Source organism: Neomonachus schauinslandi, chromosome 1 (genome assembly GCF_002201575.2).
Source record: "Neomonachus schauinslandi chromosome 1, ASM220157v2, whole genome shotgun sequence".
NCBI lineage: Eukaryota > Metazoa > Chordata > Mammalia > Carnivora > Phocidae > Neomonachus > Neomonachus schauinslandi.
The window spans coordinates 65769065-65785847 of record NC_058403.1 but is presented as its reverse complement, the minus strand read 5'-3'; the positions used below and the strand labels follow the sequence as shown (position 1 = coordinate 65785847).

At 41.1% G+C, this 16783-nt stretch overlaps 1 protein-coding gene across 2 annotated transcripts in view; it reads right to left on the bottom strand.

Annotated features, from left to right (window-relative positions):
• Positions 1-497: 497 nt before the first annotated feature.
• Positions 498-16783, bottom strand: part of CASR (calcium sensing receptor) — a 28748-nt gene continuing 12462 nt past the window's right edge. The window contains exons 4-6 of one of the 2 annotated variants that reach the window (XM_021692480.1): positions 6562-6792; positions 3306-3459; positions 498-1990 (exon numbers count right to left, since the gene is read on the bottom strand). In XM_021692480.1, coding sequence (XP_021548155.1) covers positions 498-1990; positions 3306-3459; positions 6562-6792 — 1878 coding nt within the window. The remainder of the gene's footprint in view (positions 1991-3305; positions 3460-6561; positions 6793-16783) is intronic. The other variant, XM_021692481.1, reaches the window with a different exon arrangement.

Sequence of the window (16783 nt, the reverse complement as noted above, 5' to 3'; positions counted from 1 at the left end):
GCAGCACTGGTGACATTCTGTCTTTCAGACTCTTAAATCTGGTGGTGGCCAGTCTGATGTTTTGTCACTCTGCACACTTCTGTCTCTGGGCCAGGGTGTCTGCAATGTTCAGAGCAGGCATTTCAGTGCTAAGAACAAAAGGAGGGAGCAGGTGGGTTGCTTACTGTAGCCTTGGTTTCATCTCTGGGCTGTTGGGTGGGATAGAACAGAGGAAGAGAACAGAGAAGGGACACGAATGGCAAATCTTATTATGGTGTCCTCAGTACTCTGACGTATCCAACCACAGCATCACGTGGCTCTTTTTTTTTTTAATTTTAAAGGCAACATTAGTCAATTCACTGTTCTTTCCAACAGTGCAACTGAGTTTGAGGTGTTTGGTGTGTCTTATGCCTCCTTCCACAGAAGAAAGGAGCCGGGGGCAATTCCTCATCCCTGTCAGAGGACGCATTCCCAGGAAACCTGTGTGGATCCTCCCTGACTGGCCACCTTCTTCCATTTTACGAACGCAGCATGTTTTCTGTGACGGTGCTGCCTGCACTGCTGATGACAAAGCTTTGGGAACTGGACACGACGAGCGCCGGGGCCATGTCTTCAGGCTCTTCCGTCTCTGGTCGGTGGTCCCCCCGCACAGGCCCTTGCAGGCCCGTGTCCTGCACAGTCAGTTCTGAGTTCGCCTCCCCGCACTGCAGCGGGAGCAGTGCCTGGTGTCTGGTCAGGGTCTCGTTGCCTCTCTGGGCCTCCAGGGAGTGCTGGTGCGTGGAATTCCTGGGAGCCATGGCACTCTTCCGAGGCTCGTCAAAGCTTAGTGAGAAGGTGACGGTGCCACTGCCGAAGATGACCTTCTGCTTGCATCTGGGCTGCGGCCGTAGGGTCAGGGGTTGCCGTGGCGGCGGCTCTTGCTGGGGCAGGGCCAGTGGTGGCTGCTGCAGCTTCTGCCTCTCGGGCTGTGGGAAGGGGTCCTCACTGTTGCTCTTGCTGCTGATGGAGGAGGAGGGCGTGGAGCCCGTGGAGCCCCCGAGGCTGCTGGACCGCTTGCGGGAGACGTTGCTGCGGCGCAGCGTGGCCCGGGCTGCCACCTTGAAAGCATGAGCAGCAGTGCTGCAGCGCACCTCCTCGATGGTGTTACGGGATGGCTTGAAGAGGATGATGTAGACCTTGTTGAAGAAGATGCAGGCCAGCAAGCCAAAGCTGGCTGCCAGGATGGCGATCACTTCCACGGCAGAGACAAACTTGCCGTAGGTGCTGGCGTAGGCTGGAATGAAGGAGATCCAGACGATGAAGAAGATGAGCATGCTGAAGGTGATGAACTTGGCCTCATTGAAGTTCTCTGGCAGCTTCCGGGACTTGAAGGCAAAGAAGAAGCAGATGGCAGCCAGCAGACAGGTGTAGCCAATCAAGAAGCCCAGTGCCATAAGGGAGCCCTCATGGCATGTGATAAAGATGATCTCATCCTCCAACTCATGGTTGCGGTAGCTTGAGGGTGGGGCGGTGTAGAGCCAGATCACGCAGATGACAATCTGCATGAAGGTGCAGAGGAAGACCAGCAGGAACTGCAGGTTGAGCCCCCACCACTTGCGGTGGAAGCTCGTGGGGATCTTGGCCTCAAACACCAGGAGGACACGGTTGGTTTTCACCAGGATGCATGATATGCAGAGCACGAAGCTGATACCAAAGGCTGGCTGGCGCAGGCGGCATGTCCAGTCCTGGGGCTCACCAATGAAGAACAGGGAGCTGGAGAAGCAGCAGAGCAAGGAGAAGAGGAGGAGGTAGGAGAGCTCTCGGTTGGTGGCCTTGACGATGGGTGTGTTACGGAATTTGATGAAGACACCAAGCACGAAGGCTGTCAGGAAAATGCCCAGCACGGCAAAGAGGGTGAGTGCAATCCCAAAGGGCTCTGTCCAGGACAGAAACTCAATCTCTTTGGCAATGCAGGAAGTGTGGTTTTCATTGGACCAGAAGTCATCGGGGCACTTGTCACAGGCACTTGCATCTGTAAATTATTCCAGGGAAGAGTGTTACTGTGTGGCATAGACTATAATTTGTGAGTGTGAATGTGGTGGTGAGGGTATACAGATTATTGGATGTGGTCACTTTAAATTTTCTTTGTTGATGAAATAATTGTGATTTTTACATTACAAACACATTGAACTTTGACTTATGTTTAATAGTATACTTATTTAATTTTACATAATTATAATAGTTCTCTTATTTCTTTCCTTCGTACACGGTGAGGGGTGGTGCTACATGTTTCCTTTAGCACTACTTGCTGATGGCTTATAGCAGAGAATGATCAATCTTGCTGGACAGGTTGCTTCCTACACACTAGGGGTCTAGCATCGTTCATCACCCTTCCATAGTGATTCACACTCAGCCTGACTCATTTTGGATATATGGATGGGCTTTGTGGACATGCCAGAGCAGACTTCCTCTTAGATCAAGGCAGAGTACCCCGCACAAATGACCTGTGCCTTCCTTACTCCACATCGTGGCTTTCCAATGAGGGAGGCTGCAGACTCATTCAGTCAATAGATATTTATTAAGTCTCTGCTATGTCCCAAACAGCATGCAGTTTTGGGGAGTGAAAGGAGCATGGGCTTTCAGTCAGAGATTTGAATGGGAATCCTGGCTCTGCCATTTACTAGCTGTGTGACTTTGGTCAGGCTTCTTAACCTCTCTGAGCCTCAGTTTCAATCATCTCTGTAATGGAAGCCATAATCCTTTTATTGTGGTGAGGATGATAGAGAATAACAATAATAACAATTATAGTTAATATTTATAGGGTGCCTCCAATATGTCAGGTAAGGTTTTTATTTAACATTTATCTAGAACTTACCACGTGCTATACCAGTATTAACTCATTTAATTCCCCAAACTCTATAAAATAGATTTTTTATTCCCATGTTATAGTTGAAGAAACTGAGGCACAGGAAAAGCATAAGTAAGACAGCAAATACAATGCCAGGCACCCAGCAGGCAATATATCATGGCCTATTAACTCTGTAGTCTGGAACAGACAGGACTTTGTCTATTCAGGGTTACTGAGCTGTAAGAAAAGGATTACAATATTGGAGAGTGGTATCAAAGTAAAAGAAAGATGTCTAAGCTTTTATAGTATTACAAGACATCTAATATTTCTTTTCCGTCCCCCTCAGTGCCCGGCCCAGTGTGACTCTCATACATACCTTGTTAAATGAGAAACTGTGCTAAGTACCTTCTCAGCCTAGCCCTTTCAGGGACTTCGCTGACCCCAGGGCCCCCAAGTGGACCAAGCCTTGCATTGTGTCCATGAGGGCATGTTCCTTTACCTGTTTCATCACTGTACTCCCCATCAGGACACTCCACACACTCAAAGCAGCAGGTGGGCTCCCCCTCAATGATTCCTTTCCTGGTCCCTGCCAGGCAGTCTCGGCTGCAGTTGGAAAATGGCACCTGGAGAACCGAGAGCACAAAAGTGAAGGGCTGCAGCTGTGGGATCAGTTTCACAGCTCCTTTGACGTAAGTACAGCGGAGGAGTTTGTACACAAGGACCAGTACAACAGACTTCAGGCCCATTCCAGACAGAGGAAGCTCCAGAGATCCGTGTTCCTGTTATCTATGAAGGGAGAGATGTCCATGGGCAAGTGGCTGCACATGCGGATGCACACACACACACACACATTCATGGGATTCTGGGAAGATGAGTTGTTGTGACTCTGCACAGTGACCAAAATCCTCCTTAAATAATTCCCCGTTCCATTCCCTCCAAGTCCCAGAATGGCACATCTGTTTACTTTCCATGGAAACAGAAGTTTAAGACAAACTAAAAGATACGGGGACATGGACCTACACACAGGACATTACAAGGGGAGATGCTGAGATGAGGAGAAGTTTGTTTGAAATAAGACTTTGAACTTTGCAGTGAATTGCAATTCCTGCAATTTTATTTTAGGCTTTATAGGGAGACTTCTGAGATACTTGCCACCATTCAGCAAGGCAGGCAGGACAGGCATAGAGGGGTCAAAAGTAAATGGATCAGAAAGATATGTCAGGCAATTACCATCCAAAAGAAATCTGCAATAGCTACATTAATTCAGATAACAGAGATTTTATTTGTTTGTTTGTTTGTTTATTTATTTCCTTAGTGGACTTCAGGTGCATGGAATTTGATCATAATCCTTGGTTTTTTCCCATCATTATTTATTCATGTTTCAATCACTTTTAGTCAGTCATTTGTAATCATTACCATCCAAAACAAAAGCTAGGACCAGAATAACCTACATGTAACTGTATGCTTTCCTCCATCCCTTGCTCCCCACCCCCCACCACATATTCATACCCGAGATGACCACTGTTCTGTGTTTACCACAGCAAATAACACTAAACTTTCAAGGAATAGATGAATTTAATCTTATGTGACCTCTACCAAAGGTTTAAAGAAAAAGAAGGAACACCCTCTAACTCATTCTTATAAGGCCAATGTAACCCTGATTCCAAAACCAGACAAGAGCAGTATGAAAAAGAAAAAAAAATTACAGGCTCATCTCCACTACTTTGTCTTCAGAGGTATACCTGAGTTGAGGATCTGTGTACAAGTAGTTTATAAAGAAAGTTCTCTCAAGGGAACCAGGAAGAGAATGGAGCAAGTCAGACACAGAAGGGAATAGGACAGCAAGGGTGTAATCTTGAGCAAAGACCCTCAGAGAGTAGCTTCTGCCTGATCCCACAGGAGAACTCTGGACTGTAAGTTGTTCCTCAGAGCTGTCATGACCTGAGGAAAAGGGAGCCAGAGATTTCATACTTCCACACCCCCACTCATTGTTAAGGGTCATCTTAGGGAAATGTAAATTCCTAGGCTCTTTTGCCTCTCTGAGCCTGTGAGCAAAGTGGGTTCCATTAGCCTGCTGGTAGTCTCCTGAAAAAGAGTGGTGAGTTTTGGTTATTGGAAGCAAAAATATATAGAAGTCCTGGAGGTATATATAAAGTATAGGAATCTGAAAGGACCTGGAAAGAGTACAACTATTTTTTACCACTTGAAAAAAGATGAAAAATACTAAAACAATTAACAAACTCAAAGGACATAAGAAACAATATATACCATGATCATGTTGGGTTTATGCCAGGAATGCAAACAAGTTTATCATTAGGAAATCTATAAATGTCATCCCCTGCATTAATAAATTAATGCAGAAAAGCCATATATGATCATCAGTAGATGAAGAAAAAGCATTTGATGAAATTCAACACAAACTTATGATTAAAAACTGAACTGAAAAAGGAGTTAGGAAGAAATATCTTTAACTTGCAAAGGGTAATATAAAAAATTCTTAAACATCATTCTATATGAGAAAATATAAAAGTATTTCTTTTAAAACAAGAATGCCCACTATCGCCACTGTTATTGAACATTGAGTTCATAGCTAGTGGAATAAGACAAGAAAAATAAGGGCATAAATATTGGAAAGAACTCAATAAAACTATTTTTATTTGTAGATGATATATGATTGTCCACATAGAAAACTTACAAGAAACAGCAACCAAATTATTAGAAATAATTGGGGAGCTGCCCCAAGTTAAAATGCCACGGACTTTTCTTACCCAAATTTCATGAGTTTTTCTTAAAAAGACACTTAACCTTTTGTTTGCTTTTGGTTGATTGCCAGATCCTCAAATGGTTGTTTTTGACAGTTTTGTCCAGTTTATTGCTTCACCATTTCAGAAGCTCTACTTCTGTCTCATTCCATATGATCATGTCAGATAACATGGAAGGGCTCATACTATTTCCAAAATGTCTCTTTAATGAGACTCTTCCCTTCTCTTCCCATCTACCTGCTTGGTTTGGAGACATCTTACAGAGTTAAATGCATGGAAAACAATAAAATTTCTTTGCTCTAACAGAAAAGAAATAACTGGTGTGACAAGAAGTTTTTTAAAAAACTTGAAGATGATTGGCATTATCTTCTAATGAAAAAGGGATAGAAAGGGCAGTATTGGACCTGATGATCTCTAAGTTTCTTGGGGCCCTGGGGCCCAGGGAAAGGAAGGAAAAGAAATAGTGAAGGACAGTACACATTAGCGCTCTGAACCATAGTAACACAGTACTCTCAGAGATTTTATCTTTCCCAGGTTATCAACCCATTTGATCTAAGAAATTGTCCTTTTGATTTATAAGTCAATTGTTTTTGATTCATAAGTCCTTGAGCTATTTGGATGACAGGGAACTAACTCTGTGTGAATTGTCCAGGCCCTGCCTTGAATGATGTTTATGTTTGCTTAAATATTTTGCTCTAGTTGGGGAAAGTTCTAAGTGAGGAAATTGTTAGTCATTTAGTCAAGGAGTCAATTTATAAAGAATAACAAATTTTCCAATATAGTAAGTATGGGGCTCAGGTTCTGAGGATTCTCCTCTGTACACTAAACACTGATGGATTTCACAGAGAAACTTGGCAGTGCAGAGTTAGTGAGTTGAGGGAAGTGAACTTACCATTTTTCAAGTCCAGTGGTGAAGCCCAAGGCCCTCCCAAAGCCCAGCACAATTTCTTCCCCATGGTGGAGGCATCTGTTGTTCTGATGGACGGCACATACCTCCCTGGAGAACCCACTCCACAGGATTTTCTCCTCATTGATGAAGAGCCTTTCTCCTTTCTTGGCATAGACGTTGTAATATCCGACTTCCTTAAACACTATGGAGCCATCCTCTGGGGAGAGGTGCCAGTTGATGATGGAGTAGTTCCCCATCAGGTCACCACATTCATCGAAAGTCACCTGCTCCCCCATATTGTTGGTAAAGTTTAGGTGCCGTAGGTGCTTCAGGACCTAAAGAGGAACAGAGATTCTGAGAACAAGCCACAGGGCTTCCATGTATGGTTGAATATGTTGGGTACTGCACAAGGACAGTAAACTATCTTGTTCTAACAAAGTGGAAGGAACATAACTTTTAGGAAGAGGCACCTTTTTCTAATTTACACTAAGGTACTTGCATGTGTTAGCAGCAGCCCTGGTAAGTCTTGGGCTTTACTTGGTATTCAGATGGTAACTGGGGTAAGAAACACTTTCTTGAAGTCAGGATCAGATGGTAACTGGGGTAAGAAACACTTTCTTGAAGTCAGGAAAGTAAAATGGGTACATCTCACTATGGCCCCTGGCCAAATCAAGTCTTCTGCAGGAACATCATCAACTGGTGGTGCCCCAGGAGGGGCAGGGTTTGTAAGCCAGAGCCATCTGTGGTGTATTCTAAGATGGGTTTTGGGAAAGGAGTGGAAGCATGAAGTACTCTTATGATTTGCACCATCTTTATGCTACTGCCTCTGTGGAAGTGTCTTGCTGCCAAAGATCACAGAGGTGGTGGGTGGAAGGAAGAAAGAAATGAGGCTGTGGGTGGAGCCCTTGCTATATATGTCACATAGCTCTTGTGCAAAAAAATAATGATAATAATTATTATATCTTAGTAGTCATTTTACTACATTTTAGGCACAAATGCTAAATACTTTATATTCATTATCTAATCTTTACAACAAATAGTACTATCACCCCCATTTTATTGATGGGGAAAGTGAGGCATAGAAATGGACGTATCTTGTTTAGGGTCACACAGTTAGCAAGTGGTGCAAAGCCTGCGCTCTTAATGGCTGTGCTTTGTTGTAGCATCATTAGGTTCCTGGCTTTGCTTCCTGTGTGCCCCTGACATGGATCAGGAGGAGGCAGGGGACACTCAGCTCCTTTCATGTGGGATGTGCCAGGGGTCACCGAGCCACCAGGAGAGATTAAGACATGGTCCAGCCTGTGAATGTAGGGATGCTTGCTTCTGCTGCACCTCCCAAGTCCCTGGGCTTTATCACTTTCCAGCTCTGAGCATGTTTCCTCACTTTTGTAAGGAGAGTGTTGGGCCAGAGAGGCAGCAGGGTCTCTGCAAACTCTAGCATGGACTTCTGTTCTGTGGTTTGGTGGTCCCAGAAGTACATCTAGAGGCACCTCTCCCTTTTATCATTATTTTTAAGGTACCTAAAAAACCAGTATCTAATCTGACACTGGGAACAAGTTTGGGTTGAGTCTCTCTAATGGATGGCCTTACTGAGGCCTAGCACCCATTATCCATATTAATATGCATGACAAACTGAGCTGACTGAGCTAGACCTTTAATGTTCCACTCCTTGAGGGCACCTTTAATGTTCCACTCAATTCCAGAACTGACACTGCTTTTTAACAATATATATCAGTCTTGAGTTTATTTTCAAATAAACATTTATTATAAGGAAAATTAAATGGGGAAAAGGAGCTAACTGAATTTGCTCATAAACAACTCTGGGACAAGTTGAGGGACAGAGTCTATGGGAGACCACATATGCACACAAACACACCACCCTGGGTGCCTCACCTAACCTTCTGTGTGTGATTTACTCCCTTAGTGTCCTCTTTGCTACCCTGGTAGACTCTGGCTGCCCTGACTTTTGCCCAGACCTATGGTGGAAGAGGGAGTGCCTCACTCCTTGCTATCTGTTCTTCTGTTCTGCAACCAGAACTGCCTGGCTATCCTCAAAAAAGATTGAGAATGAATCCTACTAAGGATTAATGCCACCTGTGTTCTCCAGAGCCTTCCTCAGTGGTCATCAGTCTTCAATTTTTTCCTTTATTTTTACTGAGCTCTTAAACCTGTCTGCAGAAGGGTGCCCCATATATGCTCCTTCTTTATACCTCCAGCTCTCCTTCCTTTTCCTCCTTGCTCTTGGAATGATCTGGCCTCTTCCTATACAGAGTGATGTCTGTGGTGTCACTTTTGCCTCTACCCCAATGCATCCCTGTCCTGACACAGCTTTCTTTCCCTGAGAGGAACATACAGTCCTTCTACTCTGTAAGGCTGACCCTCTCTTGCAGCACTTAGAACCTCATTCCTCCCGTCCACTCTGGAACCTTTCTGACATCGTCAATCTACCCTTCTCCATTCCATAATCATACTCTTCCCACATCCTGCTGGAGACCTATCATGGCTCAGATGACATATGCTTCAAACTTCTCTAGGTAGCTTCCAAAACCTTCCATACTTTGGTCCCACATACCCACCATTACTTTTCAGTGCAAGGGTTTTATCCTAATCGTACAGTTTCCATGGTCCTTTCCACAATTGTGCTAACTCTGTCTTTGCTCTGATGTGTGTAAAAGGAGATGAAAAGAGTGGAGAGGCAGGGAACTACCTCTTAGTTATACTTCTATGTGCCAGGCATTGTACTAATGCTTTACACAGTATCTCATTTAATCCTCACAACAACTCTCTTATTATCTTTATTTTATAGATGAGGAAATGGAGGAATAGAGAGGTCAAGAAACTTGCCAGTCATAAGCTAGGAAGTTCTTGAGCTTTGATTGAAACATGAGCTTTTCCTACTGCACCATCCTGCATCCAATATAAATTGTTTAGAGTGTCCATGGCAAGTATTTGTCAGTAATATTTCCTCATTAAATATATTTTTTAAAAGCATCACTCTTATTTGGAGAACAATTTTAAAAGCACATATAGCAGTAAAACTAGAGTATCTAGTATAAATTTACTTTTTATTCAGCTTTGATTCCTTGGTTCTCAATATGCCAGGCATCAAGCTTCCTCTCTCCTTTTTTCTGTCTATAGGTTCTCTGCAGTGAAACTCTGTAGGCATCCGTGGGTGAATAGAGAAGGGAACAGGGACAGTCATTTTATAATTAAATCATTTTCTTCTGCATTGATCAGATTGGACAGAATAGTGACTCAAAGATCACCAATGGCTATAATCCTTTTGCATCCCATTGCTATTGACATGGGAATGGAGATTTCTACCATAATCTTGATATGAATGAAGAAGGAGTTAATCAAAAACCATTTTATTAAAGTTTCCATTAAAAAACTCATTGTAAATACAAGGTGAGATTTGTATGCTGTTAGAATCAATCAACAAGTAAATATAGACTATCCACTATGTTCTGAACTAGGCTGCAGTAGTATAAGGCATAGTAATATAGTCCTCATGGAGTTTACAAATGGGTTAGGGATATAAGGAATAAGATATAAATATTGGATGAAGTAACAAACCATGTGAGATAAAATATAGTTAAGTGCTAACTTATGGGGTATCAGCTCTAAATACAGCTAAAGTTAGGAGAGATGGAAATTAAAAAGGACTGAAAAGGTCAATACAGGCTTGAGGCATGGTAGAAATTTGGATTGGCAAAGGACAGAAGGAAGGATGGTGTTAAGAACAGTGGGAATAGTATGGACAAAGATCAAGTTAGGAATAAACATGAAGTGTTATGGGGGCAGTAAAGAAACCAGCTTCTTAAAATTCGTGTATGTGCTAGAGAACAAGGGGAAATAAAGTAGATAGGTAAAGAGGAGCCAAGGCAAAGAGGCTAGATTTCATAATAAAAGGCACAGGACTAGATAATAATGGGTTGATGAGAATGTAGAGAAATCAGAATCTTTCAAACACCGCTGGTGGGGATGTAAAATGGTGCAGACACTTCGGAAAACATTCAGACACTTCTTCAAAAAGTTAAAAATAGAGTTACCACTCAACCCAGCAATTCTACTCTTATGTGTCATCCCAAGAAAAATGAAAACATATATCCACACAAAAACTTGCACTCGGCTGCAACAATTTCTTGCAAGACACGTCTCTAAAGGCAAGGGAAACAAAACCAAAAATGAACTATTGGGACTTCATCAAGATAAAAAGCTTCTGCACAGCAAAAGAAACAGTCAACAAAACTAAAAGGCAACTTATGAAATGGGAGAAGATATTTGCAAATGACATATCAGATAAAGGGCTGGTATCCAAGATCTATAAAGAACTTACCAAACTCAACACCCCAAAATAAATAATCCAGTCAAGAAATGGGCAGAAGAGATGGACAGCATTTTTTCCAAAGAAGACATACAAATGGCCAACAGACACATGAAAAAATGCTCCACATCTCTTGTCATCAGGGAAATAGAAATTAAAACCACAATGAGATACCACCTAACACCAGTTAGAATGGCTAAAAGTAACAAGGCAGGAAACAACAAGTATTGGCAAGGATGTGGAAAAAGGGGAACCCTCTTACACTGTTGGTGGGAATGCAAACTGGTACAGTCACTCTGGAAAACATTATGGACGTTCCTCAAGAAGTTAAAAATAGAGCTACCCTATGACCCATCAATTGCACTACTGGGTATTTACCACAAAGATACAGATGTAGTGATCCGAAGGGGCACTTGCACCCCAGTGTTCATAGCAGCAATGTCCACAATAGCCAAACTGTGGCAAGAGCCAAAATGTCCTTCAACAGATGAACAGATGTGGTTTATATATACAATGGAATATTACTCAGCCATCAGAAAGGATGAATACCTACTATTTACACTGACCTGGATGGAACTGGAGGGTATTATGCTAAGTGAAATAAGTCAAGCAGAGAAAGATAATCATCATACGGTTTCACTCGTATGTGGAATACAAGAAATAGTGCAGAGGATCATAGGGGAAGGGAAGGAAAACTGGGAAGAAATCAGAGAGACAGAGACAAACCACGAGAGACTCTTGACTCTGAGAAACAAACTGATGGTTGCAGAAGGGGAGGTGGGTGGGAGATGGGGTAACTGGGTGATGGGCATTAAGAAGGGCGTGTGATGTGATGAGCACTGGGTGTTATATGCAACTGATGAATCATTTAACACTACATCTGAAACTAGTGATGTACTATATGTTGGATAATTGAATTAAAAAAACTTGAACACAAATATTTATAGTAGCATTATTCATAATAATCAAAAAGTGGGAACAAGCTTAATGTCCATCAATTGGATTAATGGATAAACAAAGTGTTATATCCATATAATGGTATACTATTCAGCCATAAAAAGGAATGAAGTACTGATACATGCTCAACATGGATGAACCTTGAAAACACGCTAAGTGGAAGAAGTCAGTCACACAGACCACATATTTTATGATTCCATTTATATGAAATGTCCAGAAATATCCAAATATATAAGACAGAAAGTAGATTTGTTGTTATTTAGTAATGGGGGGGTAAGGGGGGGAAGGAGTGATACCTAAAGGGTATGAAGTTTCTTTTTGATGTGGTAAAAATGTTCTAAATTGATTGTGATTATGGTTGCACAGCTCTGCAAATAATATCAAAAACCACTTTAATAGGTGAACTGTATGGTATGTGAATTATATCTCAATAAAGCTGTTTAAAAAAGGAGGTATGGAAAGGGATTTCAAATATCCAAATATGACTTCATTGGTGGAGCTGATATTTAGCAGTTGTAGAGACCTTGACAACAAGGTAACCTTGAACATACTTGGTGTTGAGAATTTACTAATGAGACAGCAGTTCTAGCCTCAAATGGGACAGGGAGATAAGGATAGGCAGAAAGTAAGAGCAGTACAAATATCTTATCCAGAAGAGGAAGCACCCAGAATCTTTGTGGCTAGAAATTTTATACCTAAGATTAGACAAATTTCCTCTAAAGAAGATTTATTCCTTTCTGTATCCCCAATGATTTGTAGAGGGCCTGAATTTTAATGGATACTCAAACTATGTTGAATGTTTGGTTAATACTGTGGGCATTAACTAATACTGTTGGATTTGTGAGGTAATGTCAAACCATGATGAGGTTTTCACCAGTCTGAGGATAAATAAGAAAAACAAGGTCAACATGGTTTCTGTATTAGTTAAAAGAGCAAGTAAGTAGAAAATCAATAAAGATATAAAAGACCTGAATGATACTTGATCAATAGAATTGACTTAATTGCTATTTATAGAACACTCAACTCAATAGAATACACATTCTATTCAAGGGCACATAGAATATTTACCAAGGTAAACCATATTCTGGATCATAAAACAAGTTTCCATAAATTTAAAAATATTCATACAAAGTATGTTTTTTGACTCCAGAGGATTTAAAATAGAAATGAATAACAGAAAGATATTTGGAAAATCTCCAGGTACTTGGAAACCAGTAACACACTTCTAAATAACCTATAGGTTAAAGAAGGAGTGAAAAGGAAAGTTAGAATGTATTTTGAATTAAGTGAAAATGAAAACATAACATATAAAAATTTAGGGGATACAGCTAATGCAACATTTAGAGGGAAATTTGTAACACTAAAATTACTAAAGTTCTCAAATCAATGACCCACTTTCTAAGTTAAGAAACTAGAAAAAGAAGAGCAAAGTAAATTCAAATAAAGCAGGAGAAAGGAAATAATAAAGATCAGAGCAAAAATCAGTGAAATAGAAAACAGAAAAATAGAAAGTCACTAAAACAAAAGCTGGTTCTTTGGGAAGATCAATAAAATCAGTGGATCTCTCCCCAGATTGATCAGAAAAAAAGGAAAAGATGCATATTTCCAAAAAAGGAATGAGAGAAGTGACATCACTAAAGATCTTTCAGACATTATAAGGATAGTCTGAGAATGTTATAAATAATTTAATAAACAATATCCTAAACAAATTTATGCCAACAAATTTGACAACTTAGACACAGTCTTTGAAAGACACAAACTATCAAAGCTGTCTTCAAAGGTAACTAGAATAGCCCTGTATTTTTTTTTTTTTTTTTTTGAGAGAGAGCGAGTGTGTGTGTGCCTATGGAGAGCTGTGGGGGAGGGACAGAGAGGGAGGGAGAGGGAGAGAACTTAAGCAGGCTCCACACCCAGTGGGAGCCTGACACAGGGCTTAATCTCACAACCCGGAGATCATGACCTGAGCCAAAATCAAGAGTCAGATGCTTAAATGACTGAACCACCCAGGTACCCCAGGCCTGTAAGTATTAAAGAAATAATTTGCAGCTCAGAATTTTCCCACAAAGAAAACTGGGCCAAGCTGGCTTTACTGACAAATTCTGCCACTTATTTAAGGATGAAGTAATACCAATTCCACACAAACTCTTTCAGAACATTGAAAAGGAGGCAGTATTTGCTAACTCATTCTTTGAAGCCAGTATTACTCAGATACCAAAACCAGAACATAGAAGCAAAATTTCCTAAACGAATGTTAACTGTCTACAAGAAGGTTACACTGTGACCAAGTAGAGTTTATCATAGGAATGCAAGGTTGGTTTATTTTTTTTATTTTTTTATTTTTTAAAGATTTTATTTGTTTATTTGAGAGAGAGAGAGAAACAGCATGAGAAGGGAGAGGGTCAGAGGGAGAAGCAGGCTCCCCGCTGAGCCGGGAGCTGGATGTGGGACTCGATCCGAGGACTCCGGGATCATGACCTGAGCCGAAGGCAGTCATTTAATCAACTGAGCCACCCAGGCGCCCTGCAAGGTTGGTTTAACATTCAGCTACATTAACATACTACAAAAGGGAAACCATATGATCATCTCAATAAATAGAGAAAAAGTAGTTGATAACATTCAATCTCCATTCCTGATAAAAACTCTCCATAATCTAGGAGTAAAAAGGAACTTTCTGAATCCTATAAAGGACATCTATGAAAACCCTACAGTTAACATTATGCTTAGTGGTGAGAGACTGAATGTTTTTCCCCCAAGATCAGGATCAAGACAAGAATGTCTATTCTCACTGTGGCTATACACTGTTGCTACAGAATGGAGGTTCTAGCCAGTACAGTTGGGCTGAATTCAGCTGATTCAGACTGAAAAGATGAAGTTCTAAGTTCTATACACAAACAAAACCAAATAAACAAACAAAAGAACTTTCAAATAAGGTGAAAAGACTTAGGATTCACTTTTTGAAAAACTTCATTGAAGACCATAAAAATTAAGGCTTTTATATAATCAGTTGTAACTTAAACCTGTTTTTTAAAAGCAAAATACTTAAAATTATACTACAGGATAAAGGGCCAACACATTTTTCCCTTTGAGATATAACTGTAACTTAAGTTCTTACATTCTGAATTAAAAAGAAAAACATTCCAGATTTAAAGAAGCAAACAAAAAATTGCACACAAGTGAATAGGGAAATACTAGAATTTGTTTTAAAATGTGCTAGAAGATTTTACTTAAGAGTGGTAGGGAAGGGGCGCCTGGGTGGCTCAGTTGGTTAAGCGACTGCCTTCGGCTCAGGTCATGATCCTGGAGTCCCGGGATCGAGTCCCGGGATCGAGTCCTGCATCGGGCTCCCTGCTCAGCGGGGGGTCTGCTTTGCCCTCTGACCCTCCCCCCTCTCATGCTCTCTCTCTCAAATAAATAAATTAAAAAAATATTAAAAAAAAAAGAGTGGTAGGGAAGTCGTATTAGAAGAATTATAGTTTTCAGAGAATCAAATGTCAACCTCTTCATAGAGGGAAAAGATCCTTTTTTTTCCCCCCATGGGGGAATATGTCTTTTGTGGTCTTTTTAGAAAGCTGCAGCTAGGTATTATATTTTGCATGTCATGTTTTTGGTTACAGGCATATATTTAATTCTAAGTAAACATTCAAAACATGGGAAAAATGGATTCAAAAACTTCCACCACTTTCTTGAGGAAAAAGAAAGTTGGAATCACCATAATGTAGTAATGTTGGTGTAACAGCTGGGAGTGTCCTGAAGACAAGGGTCAGTCCCGCAAACAACTGCTCCATGTAAGACTGATGACAGAGTATGCCAGAAGGCGAGGGGAGCAGCCAACACCTGAATGTAGGGCTGACAGTCCCTTAATAGAGAGACAACCAAAAATGCCAGAAGAGATTTTTTTAAAAAGTTTCTTTCCTCCTTTTAGGAATATTCATTGGTACAAATTAGGCTAAAAATTGTTCCTGATCAGATTCTTAGGAAGCCTGTGTCAATTAAAAATAAGAATAAAATTTAATGGTTTCCGTATCTTCATGTCTCAATAATCCTATTTACGCTTTTTTTTTATACTCTTAAAATACTTATTGAAGTGGTATTTTCCCCATCATTTATCTCATTGATAATGAGGAGGTAAGTTTCAGCCCAAATTTATGAAGTCAGAATTTTTTTAAAGATTTTATTATTTATTTGACAGAGAGAGAGAGAGAGCACAAGTAGGCAGAATGGTAGGCAGAGGGAGAAGGAGAAGCAGGCTCCCCACTGAGCAGAGAGCCCGACATGGCGCTCAATCCCAGGACCTGGGATCATGACCTGAGCTGAAGGCAGATGCTTAACTGACTGAGCACCCCTGAAGTCAGAATTATTGTGGGTCTTTTTTACACGAGCGTTTTCTGCTGACTTCTTTCAGAGCACTCACCTTCTCTTTTATCTGTGCCTATGTCTCTGTACTGTTTTGTTGTTACCCACTTAACCCCTGCCTTCTCTCAGTATTTATGATTGTCCCATTCTCTCTCTTTCTTTTTTCATTCAACAAGTATTTATTAAGTGCCTAATATGGGCCAAACAGGCACTTTTAGTGACAAGAGATACAATTATATTCAAGATGGACGGAGGGATGTTTGGTATACTCTAATTTGGTCAGTTGTGTCCACTCTTATTTGCACACTGTACTTTGTCTTTGTGTCTATATATGAATCAGTTTCAGGATGGTTGGTTTCCTCAGGTGATCACCCAGGTTGAAGGTAGGGACCACTTTCTTCACTGTGAAACCATTGGCTGACCCAGCAGCGGCTTAGGAGCTAGAAAGCATATGCCCAGAGGGACAATTGGGTACGTGGTTCTCTTAACAGTAATCTTGGTGTTATCAGGGGAACAGACTGCCTGGGGCAGATGTGGGCTTTCATACTGGCTAGATATATGACTTTGGGCAAATCATTTTGGCTTCTTTGGGTGAGAAGACAATCAAAAATGCCAAAAGAGATTTTTTTAAAAAGTTTCTTTCCTCACCTACAAAAGAATAATACTCAAGACTAATATTTATTGAGCAC